At 39.8% G+C, this 26,526-nt stretch overlaps 1 protein-coding gene and 1 non-coding gene across 2 annotated transcripts in view; both read right to left on the reverse strand.

The window, feature by feature from the left end:
- The window catches only part of ACER2 (alkaline ceramidase 2), a 34,133-nt gene that overhangs the window by 4,659 nt on the left and 2,948 nt on the right, over positions 1 to 26,526 (reverse strand). Inside the window, exons 2-5 of the mRNA XM_043975572.1 lie at positions 22,953 to 23,067; positions 21,655 to 21,796; positions 9,664 to 9,801; positions 416 to 553 (exon numbers count right to left, since the gene is read on the reverse strand). Coding sequence (XP_043831507.1) covers positions 416 to 553; positions 9,664 to 9,801; positions 21,655 to 21,796; positions 22,953 to 23,067 — 533 coding nt within the window. The remainder of the gene's footprint in view (positions 1 to 415; positions 554 to 9,663; positions 9,802 to 21,654; positions 21,797 to 22,952; positions 23,068 to 26,526) is intronic.
- On the reverse strand, positions 18,096 to 18,202 carry LOC122737523. The gene has a single exon (XR_006354355.1). It is a non-coding gene; the product is annotated as a U6 spliceosomal RNA (small nuclear RNA).

The raw sequence follows: 26,526 nt of genomic DNA on the forward strand, positions 1-26,526 counted from the left end.
CACATCGCAGGTTAGCATTTTTGTACTTTTACAATTTGCCGGAAGATAACGAAACTCAAACCTTGTGTATCCCACCCCTATTTCATAGCCCCTACTAACTACAGGTCTGCCCTGTTTTGATTTCTGTTGTTGTTGTTGTTGTTGTTCTAGTTCCTTTTTGGCTAGGCTTGATCCCTTGGGTCCATACTGCTATTTACGTGACTTCCTGCTGCTGCTGCTGAAACTGTTGTATAATCTGGCTTAGGAAAGAGGCCACTTATGCCATTCCGTTCCTGTGACTTGATGAAGTGTTTTGTTAGTCTGGCTTTTCTGAAAGAATGGATAAACATATCTATAGCTGGAGCTTCCTTGGAAGAAAGTGAAAACTTTCTTCCAAAATGGGCGTGGTGGCCAACTTCACATACGTGAGACTTACCACACACAATGCAGATAGGGGAAGTTGAAGGAAGACCACAGTTCACAGAAGGCCCTGTCACTGATCCAACAGAAGAGAGCTAGAGTCCACCAAAGACCTGAGAAGAGGCCAAGTTTATATACCCGTACATTGTCACACCTAGGAGAGAAAAAAAGATCTTTTCATGCCATTGGTCCTAGTTTTGCCTGCTGCAGCCATTTCTATGCTGAAAATCATAAATACCTTTTGATTTGACTTGTTCAAATAAATTAATGGAAATTCTTACTACCAATGTTTACTTCACTGGGGGAAAAAAATCTGATTCCCATCATTGTAGTGAGATGCGTCAGCTCTTTCTTAGTTCTCCTTTCCCTTCACAAGGTTCCCTATAGACTTGGAACTCTCAAGGGACTTCCCTGGAGTTTCAGGAGCTGCTTGTGAGAAGCAGCTACAATATTCCCATTCCAGATGGAAGGATGGGAACATTTTCAGAGAGATCTGCCAGCAAAAATTCTATTAAAGTAAGTCTGAATGCACTACTCCAGTTATCACAGCATTTAAAACTATATTTTCCAATTGAGCATCATGGACTTAGAGATATGAATCCTGTATAAATAAAAGATTCTATATTGGGGGAGGGAAACAGGAAGGGAAATGTAGCTGAATGACATAGTACATAAAATGTGAGACGTATAGTCATGACCATACCATGGATCGGGTCTTACCTCAGATACCAGCGATGTAACCATGACTTTCTTTTTTCTTTTCTTTTTTTTTTGCAGGGCAATGGGGGTTAAGTGACTTGCCCAGGGCCACACAGCTAGTAAGTGTCAAGTGTCTGAGGTCAGATTTGAACTCAGGTACTCCTGAATCCAGGGCTGCTACTTTATCCACTGCGCCACCTAGCCGCCCCCATAACCATGACTTTCTAATGGATAGGCCACTCAATCTCTGTGTCTCTAAGTCCAAAAAATGGAGATGTGGTACCTACCTTAAAGCAATGTTATTAAGCTTGAGAGAAGTAAAGCACACCTTAAGTGTCATTTAAACCTTAGCTATGATTATCGGAAAGAATACAGGATGGCCCCAAAGTCTTAGTACAGAGTTAGGCTTTAGAAGTTTAAATTGCCCTCACTCTGGGACTAAACTCCTGGAGGACAGACCTTCTTCTTTTTATGTTTGTATCCCTAGAGTACAGTACCCAGCACATTGTTATCTTTCAGTCCTAACCGACTCTTTGTGACTCCGTGGAAAAGTCCATGGAGTTTTCTTGGCAAAGATACTGGAGTGGTTTGCCATTTCCTTCTCCAGTGTGTCCCCATTTAACAGATGGGGAACTAAGGGGTTGAGTGACCTGCTCAGGATCACACAGATAGTAAATATCTAAGGCCAGCTTTGGGGTTTTTTGTTGTTGTTGTTTTTTTGGCGGGGCAATGGGGGTTAAGTGACTTGCCCAGGGTCACACAGCTAGTAAGTGTCAAGTGTCCGAGGCCGGATTTGAACTCAGGTACTCCTGAATCCAGGGCCAGTGCTTTATCCACTGCGCCACCTAGCTGCCCCTAAGGCCAGCTTTGAATTCAGAGCTTCCTATCTTCAGGCCCAGTGATCTATCTACTGTACCATCTAGCTGCCCAAATATGCCTGGCGCATAGCAAGTGCTTAATAGATACTCGTTGGGGCCAGCTAGGTGGCACAGTGGATAAAGCACTGACCCTGGATTCAGGAGGACCTGAGTTCAAATCCAGCCTCAGACACTTGATACTTAGTAGCTGTGTGACCCTGGGCAAGTCACTTAACCCTCATTGCCCCCCCCAATATACTTGTTGAATTAAATGGAATTATAGCATGACTCAGTAAGAAATGGGATAATAGATCACAGATTGTGAGCTTGAATCAACCTTCATTTATGAAGTACCTACTATGTACCAATGGGAAGCAGCTAGGTGGCTCAGTGGATAGAGAGCTGGGCCTGAAGTCAGGAAGACCTGAGTTCAAATCTGGCCTCAGACATTTACTAGCTACGTGACACTGGGCAAGTCACTTACCTCTGTTTACCTTAATTGCACTGGAGAAGGAAATGGAGAACCATTGTCAAGAAAATCCCATGGACAACATTAGCATGCTATGGTCCATGGGGTCACAGAGTCAGACATGACTGAACAACAAGTATGTGCCAGGCATTTTGCTAGGTGCTAGGGATACAGAGACAGAAAATGAAAAGAATATTCCTGCTCTCAAGGAGATTGCATTCTAATGAGAAAATGTCTAAGTACATAAATGCTGGGTGTGCCAAAAGTCTTGGTGCAGTTTTAAGCTTTAAGAACTTCCAAAGTATAAATGCTACAAACTTACCAAAAAAAATCATGTAGAAATCAAATTATTTACATTTCCTTTCATTTCTTTTAGTTTTGTGAATTTTCAATAATAAATTTTAAAATTCAGTTTTAACAAGGCAGGGCACCTTGTCATTATGCATTTTGTGTCCAAGTTTCTGGATGATATGATACTTTCTCAGACCAGTGTATTGGCAGAGGAGGTCCCTTGCTTGAGCACCAGTCTATCTCCATTAGACATTTTCTTGTGGGTCACATCAACACTGTCATGTAGACATTGAAATTTCCTTCTCTGGATAATCTTAAAGCTAGGACCACTGAGAAGAAGCTGATGAAAACTTCTACAAAGATTGAAAACTCGACTGGAGCAACGTACAGCATAAGACAATGGTTACTCTAAATTTTAATCATTTAAAATTTGAAATAGGGGAAGCTAGGTGGTGCAGTGGATAGAGCCCCGGCCCTGGAGTCAGGAGTACCTGAGTTCAAATCTGGCCTCAAACACTTAACACTTACTAGCTGTGTGACCCTGGGCAAGTCACTTAACCCCAATTGCCTCACTTAAAAAAATAAAATTGAAATAATCAGCCTTTTCAAATCTGGGGGTTTTTATAAGTTTGTAGTATTTATATGTCCAAAGTTTCTAAAGCTTGGAAATATACTAAGACTTTGGATCACTCATATATGGAATGAATATAAAATAATACAAGCTTAAAGTTAAAAACAAGGAAGTTACAGGGGAAGGGCACTCAGAGTTATGGAGATCAGTAAAGGCTTTGTGGAAAAAGTGGTACTTGAGCTAAGTTTTGAAGGAAGAGGGGCGTTCTGTGAAGCAGAAGTGAGAGAGGATTGTGAGGCAGACACAGAATTCATTCTCCATGAAAATACACAGGTACAGGGTATGGAGTTACATGTGAAGAACCGAGAGAAGCCCAAAGATACAGCTAAGTGGCACAGTAGAGCACTGGGCCTGGTCAGGAAGATCTGAGTTCAAATCCTGCCTCAGATTCTTACAAGCTGTGTGACCCTGGGGAAGTCACTTAACCTCTGTCTGCCTCAGTTTTCTCAACTGTAAAGTAGAGATGATAGTGGCACCTGCCTCCCAAGGTTGTTATAAGGATCAAATGAGATAATATTTGTAAGCGCTTGGCATATAGTAAAGTGCTTAATAAACGCTTATTTCTCCCTCTCCCTCACTGATATGGCTGGGCCATAGAGTGTGAGAAATGAATTAATGTAAAATGAAGTTGTGAAGGGTTTTAAAAACCAAAAGAGTACATATTTTATTCTAGAGATAATGGAGATTCACTGGAGTTTACTGGATAGAAGAATGACAAGATCAGATTTGCACCTAAGGAAAATCAGCTGGGTACAGGATGGATTGAAGTGGGGAGAGATATAAGACAGGGAGACCACTTAAGATGCCATTGAGATAGTGAAGACAAAAAGGGATGGAAGGAAGGTGGTGGCTATGAAAGGAGAGAAAATGGGTTGGATAAGAAAGATGATGTAGCTAACATTAATAGACTGCTTTGCAAAGCACTTCACAAATATTAGTTCATCCTATTCTCACAAGCACCTTGGGAAGTAGGTGCTATTATCAACCCCATTTTACACATGAGGAAATAGGCTGAAATGAAGGGGAAAAGGAGGGAAGGAAGGAAGGAAAGAAGGGAGGGTGGGAAGCAAGGAAAGGGGGAAGAAGGAAGGGAATAAAGGAGGCAGGGAGGAGAGAGAGAAAGAGGGAGGTGGATGAACAAAGAAACAAAGAAAAATGGTAAGAGCATAAATGAAGCATTTTTTTTTAATGCACAGAAGAGAACGGAGGGAAACAGACAAGTGAGGCAGCTAGGATCACCCTGGATGTTCCTCATTCCAAGCCCCATATTAGACTTTCTAATTAGGGAAGGGATCATTAAATAAGTATTTTTCCTTTTGAAAGATCAGAGAACGGAAAGATTTTCTTGATTTAACTAAGACAATCTATTCTCACCATTTTCTTCCCCCCACTTTTTAAGATCCTCTTTTAAAAAGCTTTCCCTTTTTTAACCTTTTGGGGGGAAAACCAAAATTATAAGTTTTAAAACATATCATTAGACTCACAGATAAAGACAAAATGAAATTAGACACTGGAGAATTCTTAGGGAAAACAGCCGTCTAAAACATGATGTTCAGATTCATATATTGAACAAAGCAGACCTTCTGCACATCAAACATTTGGGAGGAAAAGTCTAATTCAAATGTCTACGTGAACAGTTTAATTCTATGTTTGGGGAGCAGCTCCAATTTTTTTCTTTCTTTTAATGCTCAGGACTGGGGAGAGCATAACTGTAAACTCAACTCCCATAAAAGCCTGTTACCTTCTGCAGTGAGAGAGTCTCATAGCCACAGACAGCACCCTGTCTCACTGGCTGACCATGCTGTCAATCAGCATCAGATCGACCATCAATGAAATAATTTTAATTGGTTTGTTTTACTCACGGGCTATCAGGAAGCTGACTGACAGCTCAGCCATCCAGCAAGTAGAACAAGACACTAGAATATTTTGGAAAGGTTCTTCTTTTTCTTTCTTCTCTACTCATTTAACAATAATGACAAAAGGGGTGTCCCAGACAACAATCTAAGAATATGCAAGGTGTGCAATAGTGCCCAAGAAACAGCAGAACAAACACTATGAAATCCTTAGGCTGCTACCATAGATCTTTCTTAAGAAACAAGGAGTAATGGGGGCAGCTAGGTGGTGCAGTGGATAAAGCACTGGCCCTGGATTCAGGAGGACCTGAGCTCAAATCCAACCTCAGACACTTGACACTAGCAGTGTAACCCTGGGCAAGTCACTTAACCCTTATTGTCCTGCAAAAAAGAAATGGGGAGTAATATCTAAAATGTGTATCTCTCCTAGTGCCCAGCACATTGTTCTACACATAGGAAAAGTCTAATAAATATTGGTTGAATTCGGAAGGAAGGAAGGAAGGAAGGAGGAAAAGAGGGAGGGAGAGGGGGAGGGAGAAGGGGAGAGGGGGAGGGAGAGGGGGGGGCAATGGCCCACTGTGGCTACAACTATTAGGACCACATGGTTTCTATGACAAGCAAGCATTTCTAAAGTAATCTTAAAATTAAAAATTCTTTTTACATGTAATTGGGGAAAATATTATTTTTAAATGAAGTAATCTTAATTGATGCAAAACCAAGACAACAATTTACACAGTGACCCCAGTAAAGTAAAGAAAATAACATTAAAAGATGTCAAAATTGTGATCAGTACAGTGTCCAATCTTGATTTCAGAGAACCGGTGATGAAATATGTCTCATTCCTCTGGGCAGGGAGTCAAACTATAAATACAGAATGAGGCCTATGCTGTAAAATATAAGTGGCGTGTTCACTCATTTTGCTTTTTAATTATGAGGGAGAGAAGTCTGAGAAATATAGCTACAACTCTGATCGAGGTAATGATCCATGACAATTCCAAAGGACCCAAGATGAAAAACACTATCCACCTCCAGAGAAAGGACTAATGAACTCTGAGTACAGATTGAAGCATATTTTTTCCATTTTATTTTTCTTGCTTTTTAAAAAATAACATGGCTGGGAGCAGCTAGGTAGCGCAGTGGATAGAGCACCAGCCCTGGAGTCAGGAGTACCTGAGTTCAAATGTGGCCTCAGACACTTAACACTTACTAGCTGTGTGACCCTGGGCAAGTCACTTAACCCCAATTGCCTCACCAAAATAAATAAATAAAAATAAATAAAAATAACATGGCTAATATGGAAATATGTTTTGCATGACTTCACATACATAATGGGTAGCATATTATTTGCCTTTTCAATATGTTGGGGAGGGGGCATAGAGAAAGAGTTTGGAAGTCAAAAATTTTAAAACAATGTAAAAAAGGAAGAAAAATATAGCTATATAAAAAGTATCCATAAAATATATATTTTAATTATCTTAGATGGAAAGATGTTATTTGGTACTCTGAGTAAGAAGCTTCACCGACCTCTCTGATGGAGGACCTAAATTCTCTCCCCCAAACACATACACTTTAGTATATTAATAGATTCCTTTTTGTCGCTTCAAATTAGAGAAGGAAAAAAGCAATTTAACCTCTGTTTCTCAGTTAACTCATTCAATTTTAATGAGGAGGTTGGTCTATGTAACCTTAGTAGTAGAAAAAGAATTATTTTCCAGTACCTAAAATTTCCTAATGTCCTTTATGTTAACCATCATCTAACTTGGTGCACAAAATGTTTTCTTATCTTAGAAATGCAAAGGGGCATGTCTCTTATTATGTGCTATCTTGCAAGACTGGTAAAAATACTCTTTTCAGATACCCAAGGCCACTGTCAGTCTCTTCCTTGGCTTCTATTAAATATATTTTCTTTCAGAAGTTTGGGCCCCTATCTTTCAGACATGACCGTCTGCCCCAGTTTGCTGCATGTCCCATGGGTGCCATTATCTCATTTGGGTGGTCAAATTATATTCTATAACCCAAACTCCTCTCCTACTCAATGTCACTTGCCAGGGCTGTGGACCAAGGATTGGGCATCCAAAGTGTCCTTGAAGTCCCTGCCCTCTCCCTTCTCCCACAAAAGCCTATTTGCTTCCTGTCTATGACAGAGTCCCCTTATGTCTGTAACCATATATACTCACTGATGCTCTGGGATCTACGACTCTGAAAAAGGAATGAATTCTACACCCTTCACCTCACAAAGCTCCATCCCCACACAAAGCTGTGAAAAATAAACTCGAACAATCTACCTGCTAACTAAGAAGGTGGTCTTGTTGGCTCAGACCCAAGCCTGCAGAGTGCTTGGCTGGCTGCTGGTGATCAAAGCAGCCCACCTGGGAAAAAATAGTGTGGAAGGGAAAAAAATGCCCCTTTCCCTCTCAAAGCTATGCTGGGATGGGAAAGAAGAAGGATATATTCAGGACAACAGGAGGATGATAATAATTAGTATTTATATGGTGCTTTAAGGTTTGCAAAGCACTTCACAAATATTGTCAATTGATCCTCAGAACAACCCTAGGAGGGAGGTGTTATTATTATCTCTATTTTATAGATAAGGAAACTGAAGCAATCAGAGGTTAAGTGATTGGCTTACACAAAATAGCTCCCTAGTTTAGTTTGGCTGGATTTGAACTCAGGTCTTCCTGACTCCAGGTCAAGAAGTAGTCAGAGGTTGTAATTTGCTTCTACAAGCTAGCTCACTAGTATAAGTATATTTGACTGGATTTGAACTCAGATCTTCCTGACTCCAGGTCAAGTGCTCTGTGCAGTATATCACCTTGCTGCCTTCCCTATGGCCTAGGTAAACACATTTGATTTAGATGGCGATGAACATAAAATGCATTTGGAAAATTAGGCAAATAAAAAGAGAAGCACTGTCACAAGAGATCTTTTAAAAATAGCATTTAGATACAGTTTACATCTGAAAGAGGGTCTGAACATGCCACAAATGTGTTTATACAAGAATTCTGTGTTTGTGATGAGTTGCAACTATAGAAATCTATTACAAACAGTTTCCTTGGGGGAAAAAAATCACAATTAGGAATGTAATCCACAAAGACGTTTCACATCTTATTCTGTTCATATACAAATTTCTTTTCCATCTTCAGCCCTTTTTATCTCTTTTCTAGTGTCTTTGGGGCAGAGAGGTTACTTACAGAAGACACCTCTTTTCAACTCTTTCACAAATTACCCTTCATTTAAATTTTCACATAAAATCAATAGTTTTAAGATAACCCATTTTCTATTTATCTAAAATCACCTCATATATCCCAGCCTATGTTAGGCTGGCTCTAGGCCAATTAATGCTACTTCAGAATTGAAAGCTCACCTGTATGATCTCTCCCGAGCACTCCACAGGAGGCACATAACAGGCATTTACAGATTCGTATGCTATCCTCTTTTTCTGTTCTACTTTGTTTTTGGAAATGCTCATTTTATTTGATGTTTTAAAATTTAAAATAAAAATAAAATCAAACTTCTACTGGATGTGCCCTCCTTTTCTTTTTTAGTTAACAAGAGGAAATGTCTTTAGCTGTAGCACGGAATATATCCAGCAAGGATATAGCATTGATTCAGCTTCTTAGGCCCCACTGGGGCAACAGTCTGAGGCCTCAGGGTGGAACCAGTTATTCTTCCTGCAGTGGATTCTGTACTCAGGCCACCAGGAAGCTAAATCAGTGGTGATGGCCTTAGTCCCCTGGGCCAATTATGTATGGAGGATGCTTTCAATACCTTAAAAAAAATTTTTTTTTCAATAATCTCACTGCTCCTCCCCTCCCAATTAAACAATAAACAAACAAAACCTCTCAAAATAAATACACACATAGGGGCAGCTAGGTGGCACAGTGGATAGAGCACCAGCCCTGAAGTCAGGAGTACCTGAGTTCAAATCTGGCCTCAGACACTTAACACTTACTAGCTGTGTGACCCTGGGCAAGTCACTTAACCCCAATTGCCTCACTAAAAATAAATAAATAAATAAATACACACAATCAAGCAAAACAAATTCCCACACTGGCCAAGTCCAAAAATGTATGTCATCTTACTCCACTTTAAGTCTACCACCTCTCTGTCAGGAAGCAGGAAACCCTCCACTTTTCATAGGAAAAACAATGGCAAAACAGCCAGTCAAGCCTGTGTTCATATAAAATTTACATACATTGAGATGTTTTATTGCAGGAATTGAATACCAAAAGAGACCGAATATTCTTCCTCCTCCTCCTCCTCCTCCTCCTCCTCCGTAAGCATTTATTTAGTGCTTATTATGTACCAAGCACCATCCCAGAGATATCCAGGTACCACACTCTAGTGTGCCCTGAGCTGGGGACTAGAGGATTTGGTTCCAGGAAATGTCAAACAAGCCATTCATCAAATGTTTCTGCCCTAATGAGAATCTGCGAGACAGGCACACACAGAGAGGTCACTCACCTCTTCAGTTCTGCGATGAGCAGTGCTGTGCAGGGAATGCCCAAGGTCATCAGAGAGATGTTGTTGATGGCCGGCTTCACAAATGCAAGACATGTGGTGACTCCAGATAGGACACAGACTACAGCTTTGAACCTGCCCCTGAAAGGTTGAAAAACAAATCCAGACCCAAAGATTTCTCAGTTTGTTTTGTGGAGAGTAGGGATCGTAAATGAACCCATGTACAACTATAAGGACTAAGGAGGCTTACATTGTTGTAACAGCTATATTTCTAAAGAATAAATTAAATAAGGAAAACCCTCTCTCTCTCTCTCTCTCTCTCTCTCTCTCTCTCTCTCTCTCTCTCTCTCTCTCTCTGTAAAACACACACACACACACACACACACACACACACACACACACACACACACACACACACACACGAAATCTCTAAATTGGAAGAGATCCCAGAAGCTATCTGGTACAACCTATATCTGTCCAAGAGTCCCCTTTAAATCACATCTGTAAATTAGAATCATTCAATGCAAAAACTAGAATGAAGTAAGTCTCCCTGAGTTTGAGGAATTTTAAATGAGGAAGAGATTTGCTAAGTTTCTCCTACCCATTTCAATTCTTTCATTTGGTGGCAAATGAATAACCCAAGCATGTGATAATCCAAGTATCCATACTAGGGAAAGGAAAAGTACAAAAGAGATTCATTAAAAGATAGCATTCATAGCCAGCTGGATGCAGGAATGGGATGCTGTAAACTTCCAAACCTACCCCAGATTGAGTAGTGGGACAACTCCAAATACAGTGTTCCAGATTTCCTGTTTTGTATAGGAAAACAATCTCATCTCTGACACACGTCAGAGATGATGATGGTGAGCAAGATGTTTTTCTGCTTCCAGATCTCCATTTTGGAATTTTTGAGCCCAGTAATTTGTTTGGCAGCTAGGTAGCTTAGTGGATAGAGTGTTGGCCCTGGAGTTAGGAAGACTCATCTTTGTGATTTCAAATCTGATCTCAAACACTGTGTGACCCTGGGCAAGTCATTTAACCCAGTTTGCCTCAGTTTCCTCTTCTATAAAATAAGCTGGAAAGGAAATGGCAAACTACTCCAATGTCTTTGATTGGTCATGAAGAGTTGGACATGACTGAAATGACTGAACAGTACCACCAACAAAAGGTTATATTAGCTTTTTGCTGCCACATCACATCACCAAGCATTAGCATTCTGTCTCACTAACTAAAACTTCCAAACCTTTCCCTATATGAGCTGCTATCTAGCTACACTTCCCCATCTTATATTTGGAAAGTTGATTTTTAAAAATCCCTATTAAACTTCATATTGTTTGATTTATCCCCTTTGTTCCAGGCTCATAAGACCCTTTTAGATCCAGACCTTTAATGTTATTTCTTAGCTATCTCTCCCAGATTTTGTCATATGAAAATCTCATAAGCATTCCACTAATCTAGGCCTCTAAGATGAACTAGGAAGAAATTTCCATAGATTATAAACTTTATGATGAGTTTATAAATATATAATATACCCCCACAAAGCACTTTACATGAGGAATTTATTTTAGAACTATATGGCTTCACTGAAATTTCTGATATTCCTCAATTAAGTTCATTTGCTTTTTCTAACTGGTATTTTGGCAAACTCTTAGTAGATAGGGATGAGGCAGGCTGGGAAGTGGGCTTGCAGGTACAAGGTCACACTACTGTTCCAGAGATCTCTACCACAATCTAAACCAGGAATTCTTAACTTAGGACTTTTGTACCCCTAAGGGTCCATGGATATACTTCAGAGTATCCAGGAATTTGAATAAGAAAAGAAAAAAATCACATCTTTTTTCCCCAATAGAATTGGTTTCCTTTGTAATTCTGTGTATTTTATTTTATGCCCTTTAAAACCTACTGAGAAGGTTCCATAGGCTTTGTTTGGCTGCCAAAGGGGTCCAGGGAACAAAAAAATAATGGTTAAGAATCCCTTGTCTAAATTTTCACTATCAGTACCAAGGCTCATCCCTCTGCCTCCCTGAGGAAACTAAGGGGTAACACATGAACATAAAAACATTTCCCCCCCCAAAAAAAAACCTGATACATTTTGATTTTAGGAAACCATACAAACTCACAGGTAAACTCTTAAAAGTATTTAAGCAAAGCAGTATAAAAAGTAACTGAATTTCCCTCCATCTTATTTTTTTTCTATTCTACCATGCTTATTTTATTTAAGTTTGGAATAAAATAAGTAAAATTTTTTTTAAGTAACTAAGGTTGATAAACCTTGCAATCTTACATTCAAGAAGTTAACTATTTATTAAGAGGAAGGGCGGGGCAACTAGGTGGCACAGTGGATAGAGCACTGGCCCTGGATTCAGGAGGCCCTGAGTTCAAATCAGACCTCAGATACTTAACACTTACGAGCTGTGTGACCCTGGGCAAGTCACCTAACCCCAACTGCCTCACCCCCCCAAAAAAAATTATTAAAAAAAAAAAAGAGGAAGGGCATATTATCCACTAAACCATTATTCTAAGATGAAATTGAAGGGCATGCCCTCTAACCCTAAGAGAAGAGATGCATGATTTCCTTTGACCAAGAGAATTTGAAGGCTCTGGCACAAGTCAAAAACAAATATAGAAAACAGTCCATTAAACAGAAATGAAAGTTCACTGAGTTGTCAAAATGTGAACTTATACAAAGCTATTTCTCAAAAGAAAAAAAATTTTAGCAACAAGGCAGAGAAAGCCACTGATGTAGTCTCCAATTCTCTCTCAAAAGATGGGATTCATCAGGAATTTCTTTTGTTTGTTTTTTTTTTCGGGGCAATGAGAGTTAAGTGACTTGCCCAGGATCACACAGCTAGTATCGAGTGTCTGAGGCTGGATTTGAACTCAGGTCCTCGTGAATCCAGGGCCAGTCCTTTATCTACTGTACCACCTAGCTGCCCCCTCATTAGGAATTTCAAGGCTGATCCCAGAGAAGGAAAAAAAAGGCCTGCAAAAACCTCAGACTCCATTATTTCAATCAATCAACAAGCATTTATTAAACTCTTGCAATGAGCTAGAGGTTAAAAAAGGGGGGGGGGCGGAAGAACAGTCCCTGACCTCAAGGAGCTTATATTTTAATGGAGGAGAAAACATTTATACATCTTTTTTTTTTTTTTTGCAGGGCAATGAGGGTTAAGTGACTTGCCCAAGGTTACACAGCCAGTAAGTGTCAAGTGTCTGAGGCTGCATTTGAACTCAGGTCCTCCTGAATCCAAGGCCATTGCTTTATCCACTGTGCCACCTAGCTGCTCCCAAAAACATTTCTATATCTAAGTGCACATGTATGTATGTATGTATATACACACAAAACTATATGGGTATTCCATATAATTATCTATAATATACATGTATGTATATATGCCCATATGTATATATATATAAAATCACAATTACTTCCTGGCTTCCTTCAAGTCTCAGATCAAATCCTATCCTTTTCAAAAGGTCTTTCCTGGTCCCCTTTAATGCTAGTGCTTTTTTTCTGAGATTATCTGTAATTTTCCTGTATATACCTTATATGTATATAGTTGCTTACTGTTGGTTTTCCCCCATCAAAATGTGAATTCTTAGTGGTAGGGTCCTGTTTTTGCCTTTCTTTGTATTCCCAGAGCTTAGCACAGTTCCCAGTGCACAGTAGGTGTTTATGAATGCTTATTAACTTGTTGAATTATGGGAGAAAGGGTACTGGTGATGTTTGGGGGCCTGAGAGAAGGGTAAAAGGGAAAGAAATCTGGGAAACTCCTTGACCTGCCTGGCATCTGTAACCTCACAAAGTAAAGCTGGTAATTACCCTCCTCTCTGAGGGAAGTTTCTCAGTGTCTAACCTCTGCCACAGTAATAAATTAAGACACCCCTGGGATCTGCAGTAACTCGGGCTAAGTCTGCTGCCAGAATTGTTTGGCTTTTTTAGGTTCAGAAGATTCTATCTAGAAACAGATTAAGAAAGAGCACTGTGATCTCCTAGCCCAAAAGAACACCTGGACATTTCAGTCTCAGTGTTTAGGCTGTGGTAAAAGCTGACTCAACATGAGTTGGAATCACACAATGCTTGTTAAGGTAATTGGTTGCAAAGGAATACACTGATGATAAGACAAACAAAAACAAACTTAAAAGAAAGTTGCAGGACCCTTCCCCAGTTAATTATGCCATGAAATCCAGCTGGGATTGGGCTCTAAAGAATGTGGAAGAATACTTCCTTGGGCGGAATGTTCAGCCAACTGGGACATCAGAAGTCAGCCTTGTAAAGTCATTCTTCTGCAACATGCAGAAAATAAACAAATGTCACATGATTAACCTAAGAATCACTGCAGGATCTTCATTTCTGACCCCTCTTAACATACCCTGGAACAGAAGCCAGATCCAGAGATTTTTCCAAGAACAAGAATGATGTAATTAATTCTAAGACAGTCAGCTTGTATCCAAGTACTTTGTATCCAGATACACAATAGTCTCATATTTGAGCCTACTGACTAGTGAATATTTGTATCCAATTCCTGTTTTCTCTGAATCTCCATGAAATTTAACCCTATGAAATAATGTAATTGTAACATTTTGGAATACAACAGCCACTGTTTCAAGCTGGCTCTTACCATTTCAAACTTCAAAAGGAAACTGATTCTAAAAATGCAATCTACCTTCAAGATTTTTTTTTTTTAGTGAGTGAATAAGTATTCAGTAACCATCAACCTACTCAGAAAGACACAGCATGTTAGAACACCAGTCTTGAATCTAGAAAAAAAACTGGGTTCATACATCCCATGTCTTAACATGTACTAGTAGGCTGACCCTGGGCAAGTCACTTAATTTCCCAGTGCTCAATGAAAAACTATATGTTGCAGAAAATGTGCCAACCTTCATTGGTAGAAGGCAGCTAAATGGCATGGAAGTTAGAGCACTGGGCCTGGAGTCAAGAAATACCTGATTTCAGATACTATCTCAGATTCTTAGCTAGCTGTGTGATCCTGGCCAAGTCACTTAACTTCTATCTGCCTCAGTTTCCTCATCAATAAAATGGGAGTAATATTAGCACCCACCCCCAGGGGTTGTTATTAGGATAAAATGAGATAATATTTGGAAAGTAGTACTTCACACGTCATAAAGTTTGGTTATCATTATTATTATTGTTATTGTTATTGTTATTATTATCATCATCATCAGTGGCAGCAGCAGCTAGGTGGCCCAGTGGATAAAGTGTTGGGCCTGGAGTCAGGAAGACCAGAGTTCAAATCCAACTTCAGATAATTGCTAGCTGTGTGACCCTGAGCAAATCACTTAACCTCTGTTTGCCTTAATCCAATGGAGAAGGAAATGGCAGACCATTCCAGTATCTTTGTCTAAAAAATCCCCACAGACGGCATTGCATGCTATGGTCAACATGGTCACGAAGAGTCAGACATGACTGACTAGTAGTACCAGTAGTATTAATGTTGTTGTTAATATTCTTTCCTCACCTGGAGTCCTGGGGTTGGGGTGGGTGTGTCCCTGTATCTTTGAAATCACAGATCTAGTTTCTATCCTCACCTGCTCAGGCCCCTCCCCTCCACCTAAATCCTACAATTAAATGTCCCTTTCCACAAATGGAATCCTGAAAGTTACATAGGGATCAGAACACTGAAATGAAATCCTGTTTCCCAGGGTGAAAACCACTGTCCTCTGACTAGTTAATTAAAAATCACTTCTTGGGGCGGCTAGGTAGAGGTCCTGGAGTCAGGAGTACCTGAGTTCAAATCCGGCCTCAGACACTTAACACTTACTAGCTGTGTAACCCTGGGCAAGTCACTTAACCCCAATTGCCTCACCAAAAAAAAAAAAAAAGAAAAAGAAAAAATAACTTCTCCATACACCTACCCCCATCCCCCCACCCCAACCCCACCCAACCAATTTTTAGAGCACTCAAGAACAATGTAAAGAATCCTAAGGCAGAATTGCATCTACTGTTTTCCCTGAATAGGTGGGAAGGGAACGGAACTGGCATTTTTTAAGCTTCTTCTATGATAAGCCCTTTTTATAAATTGTCTCATTTAATCCTCACAACAACCTTAGGAGGTAGTTGCTATTATTATCTCCAATTTACAGTTGAGGAAGCTGAAGCAGACAGAAGTTAAATGGTTTGTCCAGGTTGCACAGCTAGTCGGAGGTCAGATCTGAACTCAGGTCTTCTTGACTTCAGGTCCAGCCCAGTATGTACTATACCACCTAGCGGCCTCTGTGGTTTCTCCTTTGTTGTACCTACTATCAGTATCACACATGATTTGCTTCCTTGTAGTCATGTTTCTTCCCCACATTGTTTCTCTACATGTAGTATGCCCAAGCCTGAAATCCAATACAAATGTATAGCATTTCCCAAATTAAAGTGATTCTTCCTCTGTCAGGCTGTCTTGTATCAATTCTTTTGGAAATGATTCTAGGAAGGGATTTTTTTTTTTTTAAAGTGAGGCAATTGGGGTTAAGTGACTTGCCCAGGGTCACACAGCTAGTAAGTGTTAAGTGTCTAAGGCTGGATTTGAACTCAGGTCCTCCTGAATCCAGGGCTGGTGCTCTATCCGCTGTGCCACCTAGCTGCCCCTGGAAGGGACTTTTTAAGAACATCAAAATAAAACATCTGACTGTCAGGGAGAAAGGATGACCACATGTCATGGTTCTCTTTATGTCTGGGCTAGGCTGGATGCCTGCTGAGGTTCTTTCCACCTCTCCAATTTTATGATTCTGTGAAAATCACCTGCCTCACTGCAGCTTTTAGAAAATGACATTCAAATATTGAGTCTATTTTTTAAAAACCCAACTAATTGTTTTAGGAAGTTTTAGAAATTTTTAGTTCTAGAAGTATTCATCAGTTCCCAAAATAAGTTAGGACATAACTGGACCACTATGTGATCTGTGTCACCAGGAACCATAAGTATACAGGATACAGTCAGAACTTAATAAATACTCCATTGGAACATTATACACAGTAACTGCAACATTGTGCAATGATCTACTGTGATAGACTTAGCTCTTCTCAGCAGCGCACTGATCCAAGACAGTTCCAAAGAACTCATGATAGAAAAGGTTCTCCACATCCAGAAAAAAGAACTGTGGATTCTGAATACAGACTGAACTATATTGTTTCTACTTTTGTTTTATTTTTCCCTTTTGAGGTTTTTCCTTTTTGTTCTGATTCTTCTTTCACAAGATGACTAATGCAGAAATATGTTTAATGTGATTATACATATATAACCTATATCAAATTGCTTTCTGTCTTGGGGAGGGGGGAGGGAAGGGAGGGAAAAATTTTGGAACTAAAAATCTTATGAAAACAAACATTTAAAACTATCTTTCCATGTAAGTGGAAAATAATAAAATACTTTTATGATTTAAAAAAAATTTTTTTTCTGGGCAATGAGGGTTAAGTGACTTGCCCAGGATCACACAGCTAGTTAAGTGTCAAGTGTCAAAGGTTGGATTTGAACTCAGGTCCTCCTGAATCCAAGGCCAGTGCTTTATCCACTGTACCACCTAGCTGTTCCCCTGATTTTTTTTTAAGAATAAATGCTCCATTGATTGATACGTCCAGACTGGGAAAAGTACAAAGTTTCCTATGGAAGGTACAAAAGGCCTAGTGGTTCAACTTAGAAGGCTTGGTTAGGATACTGATGATATCTTCTTCTTTTTTGGTGAGGCAATTGGGGTTAAGTGACTTGCCCAGGGTCACACAGCTAGTAAGTGTTAAGTGTCTGGGGCCGGATTTGAACTCAGGTACTCCTGACTCCAGGGTCGGTACTCTATTCACTGTGCCACCTAGCTGCCCCCGATGCTATCTTCTTAAGGAGGTATAAAATTCTTTTAACATGAGTAACTCTGACAACACACCTCAAGGCATGACTGAATTAACCAACCCCACCTTGAAGATGAAGTTGAGGTATTCCTTACTCTGACAACAACTGTTCCTAACAAAGTTGAGTCCGGAGCTGTACCCTTCAACTGGGCCTTTAGAAGAGTCAGGGGATCCGGGAGGGCTGAGGTTCTGGATTCTGATCTGAGCTACAGTGGGCTAACACAAGTGGGTATCTGAACCGCTTGTCATTAATATAATGTGCCTCCAGGGGCAAGGGTTACTAGGTTGCCTAAAGAGGGGCAAACAGGTCCAAGTTGGAAACATGCAAGTGAAAGCTCCTCTGCCAATCAGAGTGGGATCAGGCCTGTGAGAACCCTGCCCCCTACCTCCCACAACCAAACAGGATAAGGTTGGGAGATCCAGTCTTTTTAAAAAAAAAAAAAGAGAGACCTCAACCCTAGGGTAGTACTATAATTGTATAGAATCTTGGGGTGGGGGAGAGGTGAAGGCCCACTGGAAATAGAAAGAGAATTATTTTAACTATGTATAGGCTTCAGTGAGAGGCCTTTACATTATCTCTCTTTTTTTTTTTAATATGGAACGCTTCATGAATTTGCGTGTCATCCTCGCGCAGGGGCCATGCTAACCTTCTCTGTATCGTTCCAATTTTAGTATATATGCTGCCGAAGCGAGCACTACATTATCTCTTTATCAGGTTAAATTAAAAACCTGTATGTGGTATTTTGTTAGCCCTGAAACTGAAGGCCTTCCTTTTCCTTTCATTTTGGACACAAGCTGAATTCTGATATTCCCAGAGGAAATCCTGAGTAGGGAAAAAAAGGCAGAATTTTTTTTTGCTAGATGCACCTAAGCTTGAATTTGGTCCAAATATACCTTGAGTTCCATTTCTGAACCATACATCTTCCATTAGACTACAAGCTCCTCGAGGTCAAGGATTGTATTTTTTTGCCCTTCTTTCTATTCCCAGCACTTAGCATGGTACCTGGCAAAGAGCAGGCACCTAATAAATGCTTAAGGACTTAACAGAGGTAGAAGATATTAAGAAGGGGTGGCAAAAACATGCAAAACAATTATACAAGAAAGATCTTAACATCACCAATAACCACTATGATGTGGTTACTGATCCAGACATCCTAGAGATGAAGTCAAGAGGATCTTGGGAAACATTGCTAACATTAAGGCTAGTGGAGGTGCCAGAATTCCAGCTGAGCCATTTGAAAGCATAAAAAGATGATGCTGTCAGAAGGACCTACATGAACTGATGATGAGTGAGATGAGCAGAACCAGGAGAACATAGTACACAGTATCATCAACATTATGTGTTGATCAACTGGGATAGACTTGATTCTTCTCAGCAATACAATGGTACAAGATAATTCCAAAGGACTCATGATGGGAAATACTCTCCAAATCCAGAAAAAAGAACCGTGGAATATAGATGCAGATTGAACCATAGTATTTCTTTTGGTTTTGGTGCTGTTTTTCGTCTTTAAGGTTATTTCTTTTTGCTCTGATTCTTCTCTTATAACATGACTAATGCAGAAATATGCTTAACGTTATTGTACATATATAACCTATATCAGATTACTTGGTGTCTTGGGGAGAGGGGAGGGAGGGAAAAAATTTTGTTTTGTTTTGTGGGTTGTTTTTTTTTTGGTGAGGCAACTGGGGTTAAGTGACTTGCCTGGGGTCACACAGCTAGTAAGTGTTAAGTGTCTGAGGCCAGATTTGAACTCAGGTCCTCCTGACTCCAGGGCCGGTGCTCCATCCACTGCGCCACCTAGCTGTCCAAGGGAAAAAGTTTTGAAACTAGAAATCTTATAAAAACAAATGTTGAAAACTACCTCTACATGTAACTGGAAAATAATAAAATACTTTCATAATTAAAAAAAAAAAGATGATGCTGTCAAAGTGCTACACTCAATATGCTAGCAAATTTGGAAAACTCAATAGTGGCTACTGGATTGGAAAAACTCAGTTTACATCCCAATCCTTTAAAAGGGCAATGCCAAAGAATGCTCAAATCACCAGACAATTGTGCTCATTTCACATGCCAGCAAGATTATGCTCAAGATTCTACAAGTTAGGCTTCAGCAATATGTGAACCAAGAATTACCAGAAGAGCAAGCTGGTTTTCACAGAAGCCGAGAAACTAGAGACCAAATTTCCAACATTCACTGGATTGTGGAAAAAGCACAGGAGTTCTAGAAAAACATCTATTTCTGCTTCATTGACTATACTAAAAGCTTCTGACTGTGAATCCCAATAAAATGTGTCAAGGCACTCAAAGATAGGAGTACCAGAGGCAGTTAGATGGCACTCCTGGATTCAGGAAGACCTGAGATCAAATCCGGCCTCAGACACTTGACACTTACTAGCTGTGTGACCCTAGGCAAGTCACTTAACCCTCATTGCCCCGCAAAAAAACAAAAACCAAAAAGATAGATTTAGAGTTGAAAAGGACCTTAGAAGTAAGGAGTCTGACTACCTTATTTGGGGGCAGCTAGGTGGTACAGTGGATAAAGCACTGGCCCTGGATTCAAGAGAACCTTGAGTTCAAATGCAGCCTCAGACACTTGACATTTACTAGCTGTGTGACCCTGGGCAAGTCACTTAACCCTCATTGCCCCGCAAAAAAAAAAAATAAAAATAAAAGAGAGAGAGATGGGAGTACCAGATCATCTTACTTGTCTTCTGAGAAACCTATATGTAGGCCAAGATGCAACAATTAGGACTAAACATGGAAGAAGAAGCAACAGTGAGAAATAAACATGGAACAAATGATTGGTTTAAGATTGGAAAAGGAATACAATAAGGATGTATATTTCACCTTATTTAACTTATGTTCAGATAAATCATGTGAAATGCTAGGCTGGATGAATCAAGAGCCAGAATTAAGGTTGCCAGGAGAAATATCAACAATCTCAGATATGCAGATGAGACCACTCTTGAGGGTGAAAGAGAAGCATGTAAAAGCAAGCCATGGCTTGAAGCTTAACAGCAAAGAAACTAAGATTGTAGCAACTGGTACCATCACTTCCTGGCAAATAGAGGGAGAAGAAATGGAAGCAGTGTCAAATTTTATATTTTTGGGATAATGGTTTCTGCAGCCATGAAGTTAAAAGATGCTTTTTTCTTCTTCTTCTCCTCCTTCTCCTCCTTCTTTTTTTTGCAGGGCAATAAGGGTTAAGTGATTTGCCCAGGGTCACACAGCTAGTAAGTGTCAAGTGTCTGAGGCTGGATTTGAACACAGGTCCTCCTGAATCCAGGGTCTGTGCCTTATATACTGTACCACCCAGCTGAAAGGAAAGCTATGTCAAATCTGGACAGCGTACTAAAAAGTAAAGATATCACCTTGCTGACAAAAGTTCATAAAATCAAATCTATGGTTTTCCCAGTAGCAAAGTATGGCTGTGAGAGTTGGACTATAAGAAAAGCTGAGCACCACAGAATGGACACTTTTTAATCGTGGTGCTAGAGAAGACTTTTGAGAATCCCTTGGACAGCAAGGAAATCAAATTAGTTAATACTTAAAGAAATTAACTCAGACCATTCATTGGAAGGACAAGTACTAAAGCTTAACTACTTTGGCCACATAATGAGAAGACAGGACTCACTGGAAAAGACCCTGATGTTGGGAAAGATTGAAGGCAAAAAGGGAAAGGGGACAGCAGAGGATGAGATGAATAGATAGTGTCCCAAAAACAATGAACACGAACTTGGACAAACTTCAGGATATGGAAGATGGAAGGGCCTGGTGCAGCATGGTCCATGGGACCACAAAGAGTCAGGCATGACTGAACAATAACAACAATAACAACAATAACAACAACAACAAATGCTTATTGACTGACTCCTGGATCTCATTCACGATCATTCAGTGAGGAAGACATGTGCTTTTGTTTTTTCCCATTGTTTGATTACTTCCCTTTTCATGAGATTGTTGCCATTCATAAGTTGTAGAGATGGTTTCTCTATCAGTCTATATAAATGTGACCACTGTACTTATATCAACTGAATACTTTTTAATATTGGCTCAGTAGAAGTGGGGTTTCATTGTTGTATTTATCATTAATATTCTTTTGGCCATGACTGGGACAATATTTAGAAGAGAACATATTTATTACCTGTCATTCCTAAAGACCTTTGGTAAGTACCTTCTGGGGAACCACATGGCCAGTGCACACATCAATACCCAGAGAATAGCAAGTTCATCAAGCATCTGACCCAGGAAACTCAGTGTGGCATGGAAGTAAACTGATCCAATTCCTAGAATTAATTACAAACCAACAGAGAAGATTAGAAGAGAAGACATAACAATTCAATGCAATGTTCAATACCAGAATTCATTTTGCTTGACTCTACATATTTGTTACAAAGGTTTTGTTTTTCTTTCTTTGTTTTTTCTCCCAAGGGGTAGGGTAAGGTAGGGATTTGAGGAGGGGAGAAGGTAAAAGAGAGAAAAAAAGGGGTAGCTAGATGGCGCAATGGATAGAGCACTGGCCCTGGAGTCAGGAGGTCCCGGGTTCAAATCTGGCCTCAGACACTTAACACTTACTAACTATGTGACCCTGGGCAAGTCACTTAACCCCAATTACCTCACCAAAAAAGAGAGAGAGAGAGAGAGAGAGAGAGAGAGAGAGAAAACAGTTTTGCTAAGTGAAAAAAAATTGAATTATATTTTGAAAAAATATTCAATGCAATGCTTAAAGGATAATGCTGACACCTAATTCACAGATGGCACATTTGTCTCAGGATGGAAACTGGAAGAAAAATCCATAAATAAAGGCCACTGTCTACAAATCCATGAATAGATGTATTTATAAATGCATGGAAATTTATAAATATATTTCATGTACATTTCAAATATGTAAATATCAATGTATTGCTAAGCTCATGGTTAATCACAATCTATCGTATCCAAAACATACCAGAGCCCACAGAGAAATGGAAAGGTGATAAGCATCAACATTCATTCCCATTCATCCCCCATTGAACTTTTGTCCAATGAGTACTGTAAGCCAGGAAAAACTATATACAAATGGTTCACGAGGACATAGAAAGATCAAGTTATACAATTATTTTAAATCCATTAGCAAAAGAAACAGTACCAGCAAAAAAAATGTTTCTCACAACTCTGTTCTCAGAATTTCCCAGAAAATTACCAGCAGCATGTAACAGTAACCTTAAGTAATGGAACTCTCGAGGGGAATTGTGTAAACCTGAGCGTTCCAGACAGCTTCAGTTGTTTCTACAACTTTTGTTTGAAAGTGTGTCAAGCAAGTGAACAAAAAGGTTTTCTAGACATCAGAGTTGCTTTAGTTTACAAAACATTATGTCCAAAGGAGGTCAGGAAGTATGTAGAATTCAACATCCTCCCTTTCAGGTCATGCATGAAAGGCTAATCACAAACTAATTAACTTACCAACAACAACAAGAAGTGTCCATATTAAATATATGCCACTGTTGAAGCATGCGGCATATTGACGGAATAAGCACATGCAGATGGGCGGCAAAATAAAAAATAAGACATTGCTGATCTGGAAAAAATAAAATTAAAAGATGCATATTAAACAAAAGAGAAGACGACAATGTGTTTAAAATGCATTTTGAAATATATTGAGGAAGGATCTCACACCTCATTCCTTCCTTTTCATTTCTGTATGAACTATTCTACCTGTCAGTTGGGGCAGCTGGGTGTCGAAGTGGATAGAGTGCTAGGCCTGGAGTCATGGGGATCTGAGTTCAAATCTAGCCTCAGACACTAAATGTATGACCCTGGGCAAGTCATTTAGCCTCTGTTTCCCTCAGTTTTCCCAACACTAAATTGGGGACCCTAGAAAAGGAAATGGCAAACCACTCCAATGTCTTTGCCAAGAAAACCCCATAAAAATGGGATCACAGAAAATTGGACGTGACTAAATGATTTAACCATAGATAAAGCACTGGGCTCAGGGTCAAAGGAGTTCAAGTGAGATAATATTAATAAAGCACTTAGCACAGTGCCTGCCACATAGCAGATATTTAATAAATGCTTGTTTCTTTCTTTATTATTCCCCCCACCAAAAAAGGGATCTTTGAGAGCTCAATTTTGAAAAACATTAAAATACCATTTATACATACTCTAAAATAATACAGGAAATTACATTACTGTTCCTGCCTGGAAGATCTACCAACAAGATCTTCTACTGGTCTCTATTGTTTCTTTTAAACACATTTGTGTACAAAAAGGAAAAGACGAAATTAAAAGCCAATCTTGAAAACAAAAAGAGGAAGAAACTATGTGAGAAATTCAGGAAAGCCAGAAAGTAACAGTGAAGACAAAGATCTAATAATTATGTCTGCTTCTGAATGGAAATTTTCCCATGCAAATTGTTTAGGTCACTAAAGTTGAAAGGTAATCAGTCTAAGCTATGATGTATTTGTGGAACTCTGTGTCAGCAAATCAACTTCCTAAGAATGAAGTTTTTAAGCAGAACTACATGAGAAAGCTACACAATTTTAAAACATAATGATTTCTCTAGACATCTAGAGATTCAAAAAGGACATTTGCTCTTTAAAAAGAAATAATAAACCCATGAAAAACACTGTGAACTCTCACATAGATAAGAGGGAAAGATCAAAGCAGCCACTTTTCAAAGGACTTTCCTGGGTTATGGAGCTAATGGGCAGCAGGAAACCACACCAGGGCTCCACCCCAGGTGGAGAGATTTTCTGTTGGTTTTATTTAACCACTGGTTTTCAATTATCCTTGCCAACAGTGGAGTTTGATGAAAAAGTTGTTTTCCATATGCTGAAGCATAGTAAAAATGTCCTTTTTAGTTCCTCTAGAAATACATACATATATATATATATATAAAATTTTTTTTTTTTGGCAGGGCAACGGGGGTTAAGTGACTTGCCCACAGTCACACAGCTAGTAAGTGTCAAGTGTCTGAGGCCGAATTTGAACTCAGGTCCTCCTGAATCCAGGGCCAGTGCTTTATCCACTGGGCCACCTAGCTGCCCTAGAAATATTTTTTTAAAACAATACTTTTCTCTAAAGTCTTTACAGATTCCTGGGAAAAGCTCCTTGGAAAGGTGGATGGAATAGTTCAGAACAAAAGGCAAAAAGGACATTTCTAGGGGAATTAATCAAATAAGCAGAAATTTAACAAAAAGTAGATCTAGTCTGGCAGCTAGGTGGCGCAGTGGATAGAACACTAGGCCCGGATTCAGGAAGCCTCATGCTCCTGAGTACAAATCTGGCCTCAGATAGTTATGAGCTGTGTGATCTTGGAAAAGTCATATAACTGTTTGCCTTGGTTTCCTCATGTGTAAAATGAGCTGAGAAGGAAATGGCAAACCACTCCAGTATCTTTGCCCAAAAAACCCCAAATGGGGTCACAAAGAGTAGGACATGGCTGAAAAATGACTGAATAATAACACCACCTCTAGTCTAGATAAGAACATTGCTTTTCCTCTCCCCAGCATGCAATCAGGACACAGACCCATCTAAGGGTAATCACCTTCCTTTGTTCCATGTAGACTAGGGTCTACACCCCCAAAGGGAACATTCAAATCTCTACCTTTTTAATTGATATTCTCGATAGCAATCAATAAACATCAAGTGCCTACTATGTGCCAGGCACTGGATCTAACATAAATTTGTGGAGAACCCCATTGATTCCTCCAGGAAAGGGGTCCCAGAAAAAGGAAACAGAGATATGGTTGCTCAATTCTAGAATACTATCCCAGGCTATATTTTAAGATAGTTCTCCTGATTCAAGATTCCTATAAATGTTACCTGAAATCTTCCTGGGGCAAAGAGTAATGTCAAAATGCATGAGGGACTATGCCAATGGCTTATATATTAAAGATAAATTAAATAAAACTGCCTGGCAGACCAGTTCCCATCTTCAATACAGTACAGTATTAGTTAGTATTTTTTTCTCCAATAAAAATCTAAATCCTATGACTTATGAACCTATGACATCATTAGCCTATATATCTTCCTTATCTCTTAAGCTGCTACATCTACACCCTTTAGATACACACACACACACACACACACACACACACACACATCACCTTTATTGTGAAAGACAGCTAGTGTAGTAGGATAGGGGTACTTGGTGGGGTGTCAGAAAGACTTGGATTAAAATCCTGCCTCAGACACTAGCTATGTATTTAATCTGAGGCACTGGATCAGTTTGGGTCTCAAGTAACTCCCTAGAATTTAACTAATAAATTATAAGAGTAAAAGGAGTCACCATGGAAATCCCAGGTCCTTTGCACAATACATGCTGGGGCAGTTCCAGAGCAGGTGAAGGACCCACATACAACATCAGCGGTTCATTTGGAACCCTTTTTGCCCACAGCTCTGAGCGGTGTCACAACCTGGAAGCTCACTCTGCCCCTGTGGCTTCTTCATCTGGAATTCATTCTGCCCCAGCAGTCTTCTCACACTGGAAGCATACTCCATCCTTGAGGAATCCTCTGATTGATGAGTTCTTCTTTCAAACCTCCATTTTAAGAGAAGTTCCTAGGCCAGGGAGGGTGGAGCAGGTGCAGCTAGGTGATACAGTGCATAGAGTGTTTGGCCTGGAGTGAGGAAAATTCATCTTTCTGAGTTCAAACCTGACCTTAGACACTTAATAGCTGTGTGACCCTGGGCAAGTCACTTAACTCTGTCTCTGTTTCCTCATCTGTAAAATGAACAGGAGAAGGAAATGGCAAAGCCCTCCAGTATCTTTTGCCAAGAAAACCCCCAATGGGGTCATGGAGAGTTGGACCTGACTGAACAACATCAGTTGATCCAGGCCAGCTACTTCTTCATTCCCCTTCAGGTTCTATACAATTTTCAGCTTCAAATGTTGTCTTCCTCCATTAGAAAGTAAGCTCCCTGAGGGAAAAGACTATCTTTTTTCTGCTTATATTTGTTTTCCCAGCACTTAGCACAGAGCCCAGCAAATAGTAAGGACTTAATAAATGCTCATTGACTTGACTGGACAGTGTAC

The sequence above is a fragment of the Dromiciops gliroides genome, chromosome 1 (assembly GCF_019393635.1).
Source record: "Dromiciops gliroides isolate mDroGli1 chromosome 1, mDroGli1.pri, whole genome shotgun sequence".
Classification (NCBI taxonomy): Eukaryota; Metazoa; Chordata; class Mammalia; order Microbiotheria; family Microbiotheriidae; genus Dromiciops; species Dromiciops gliroides.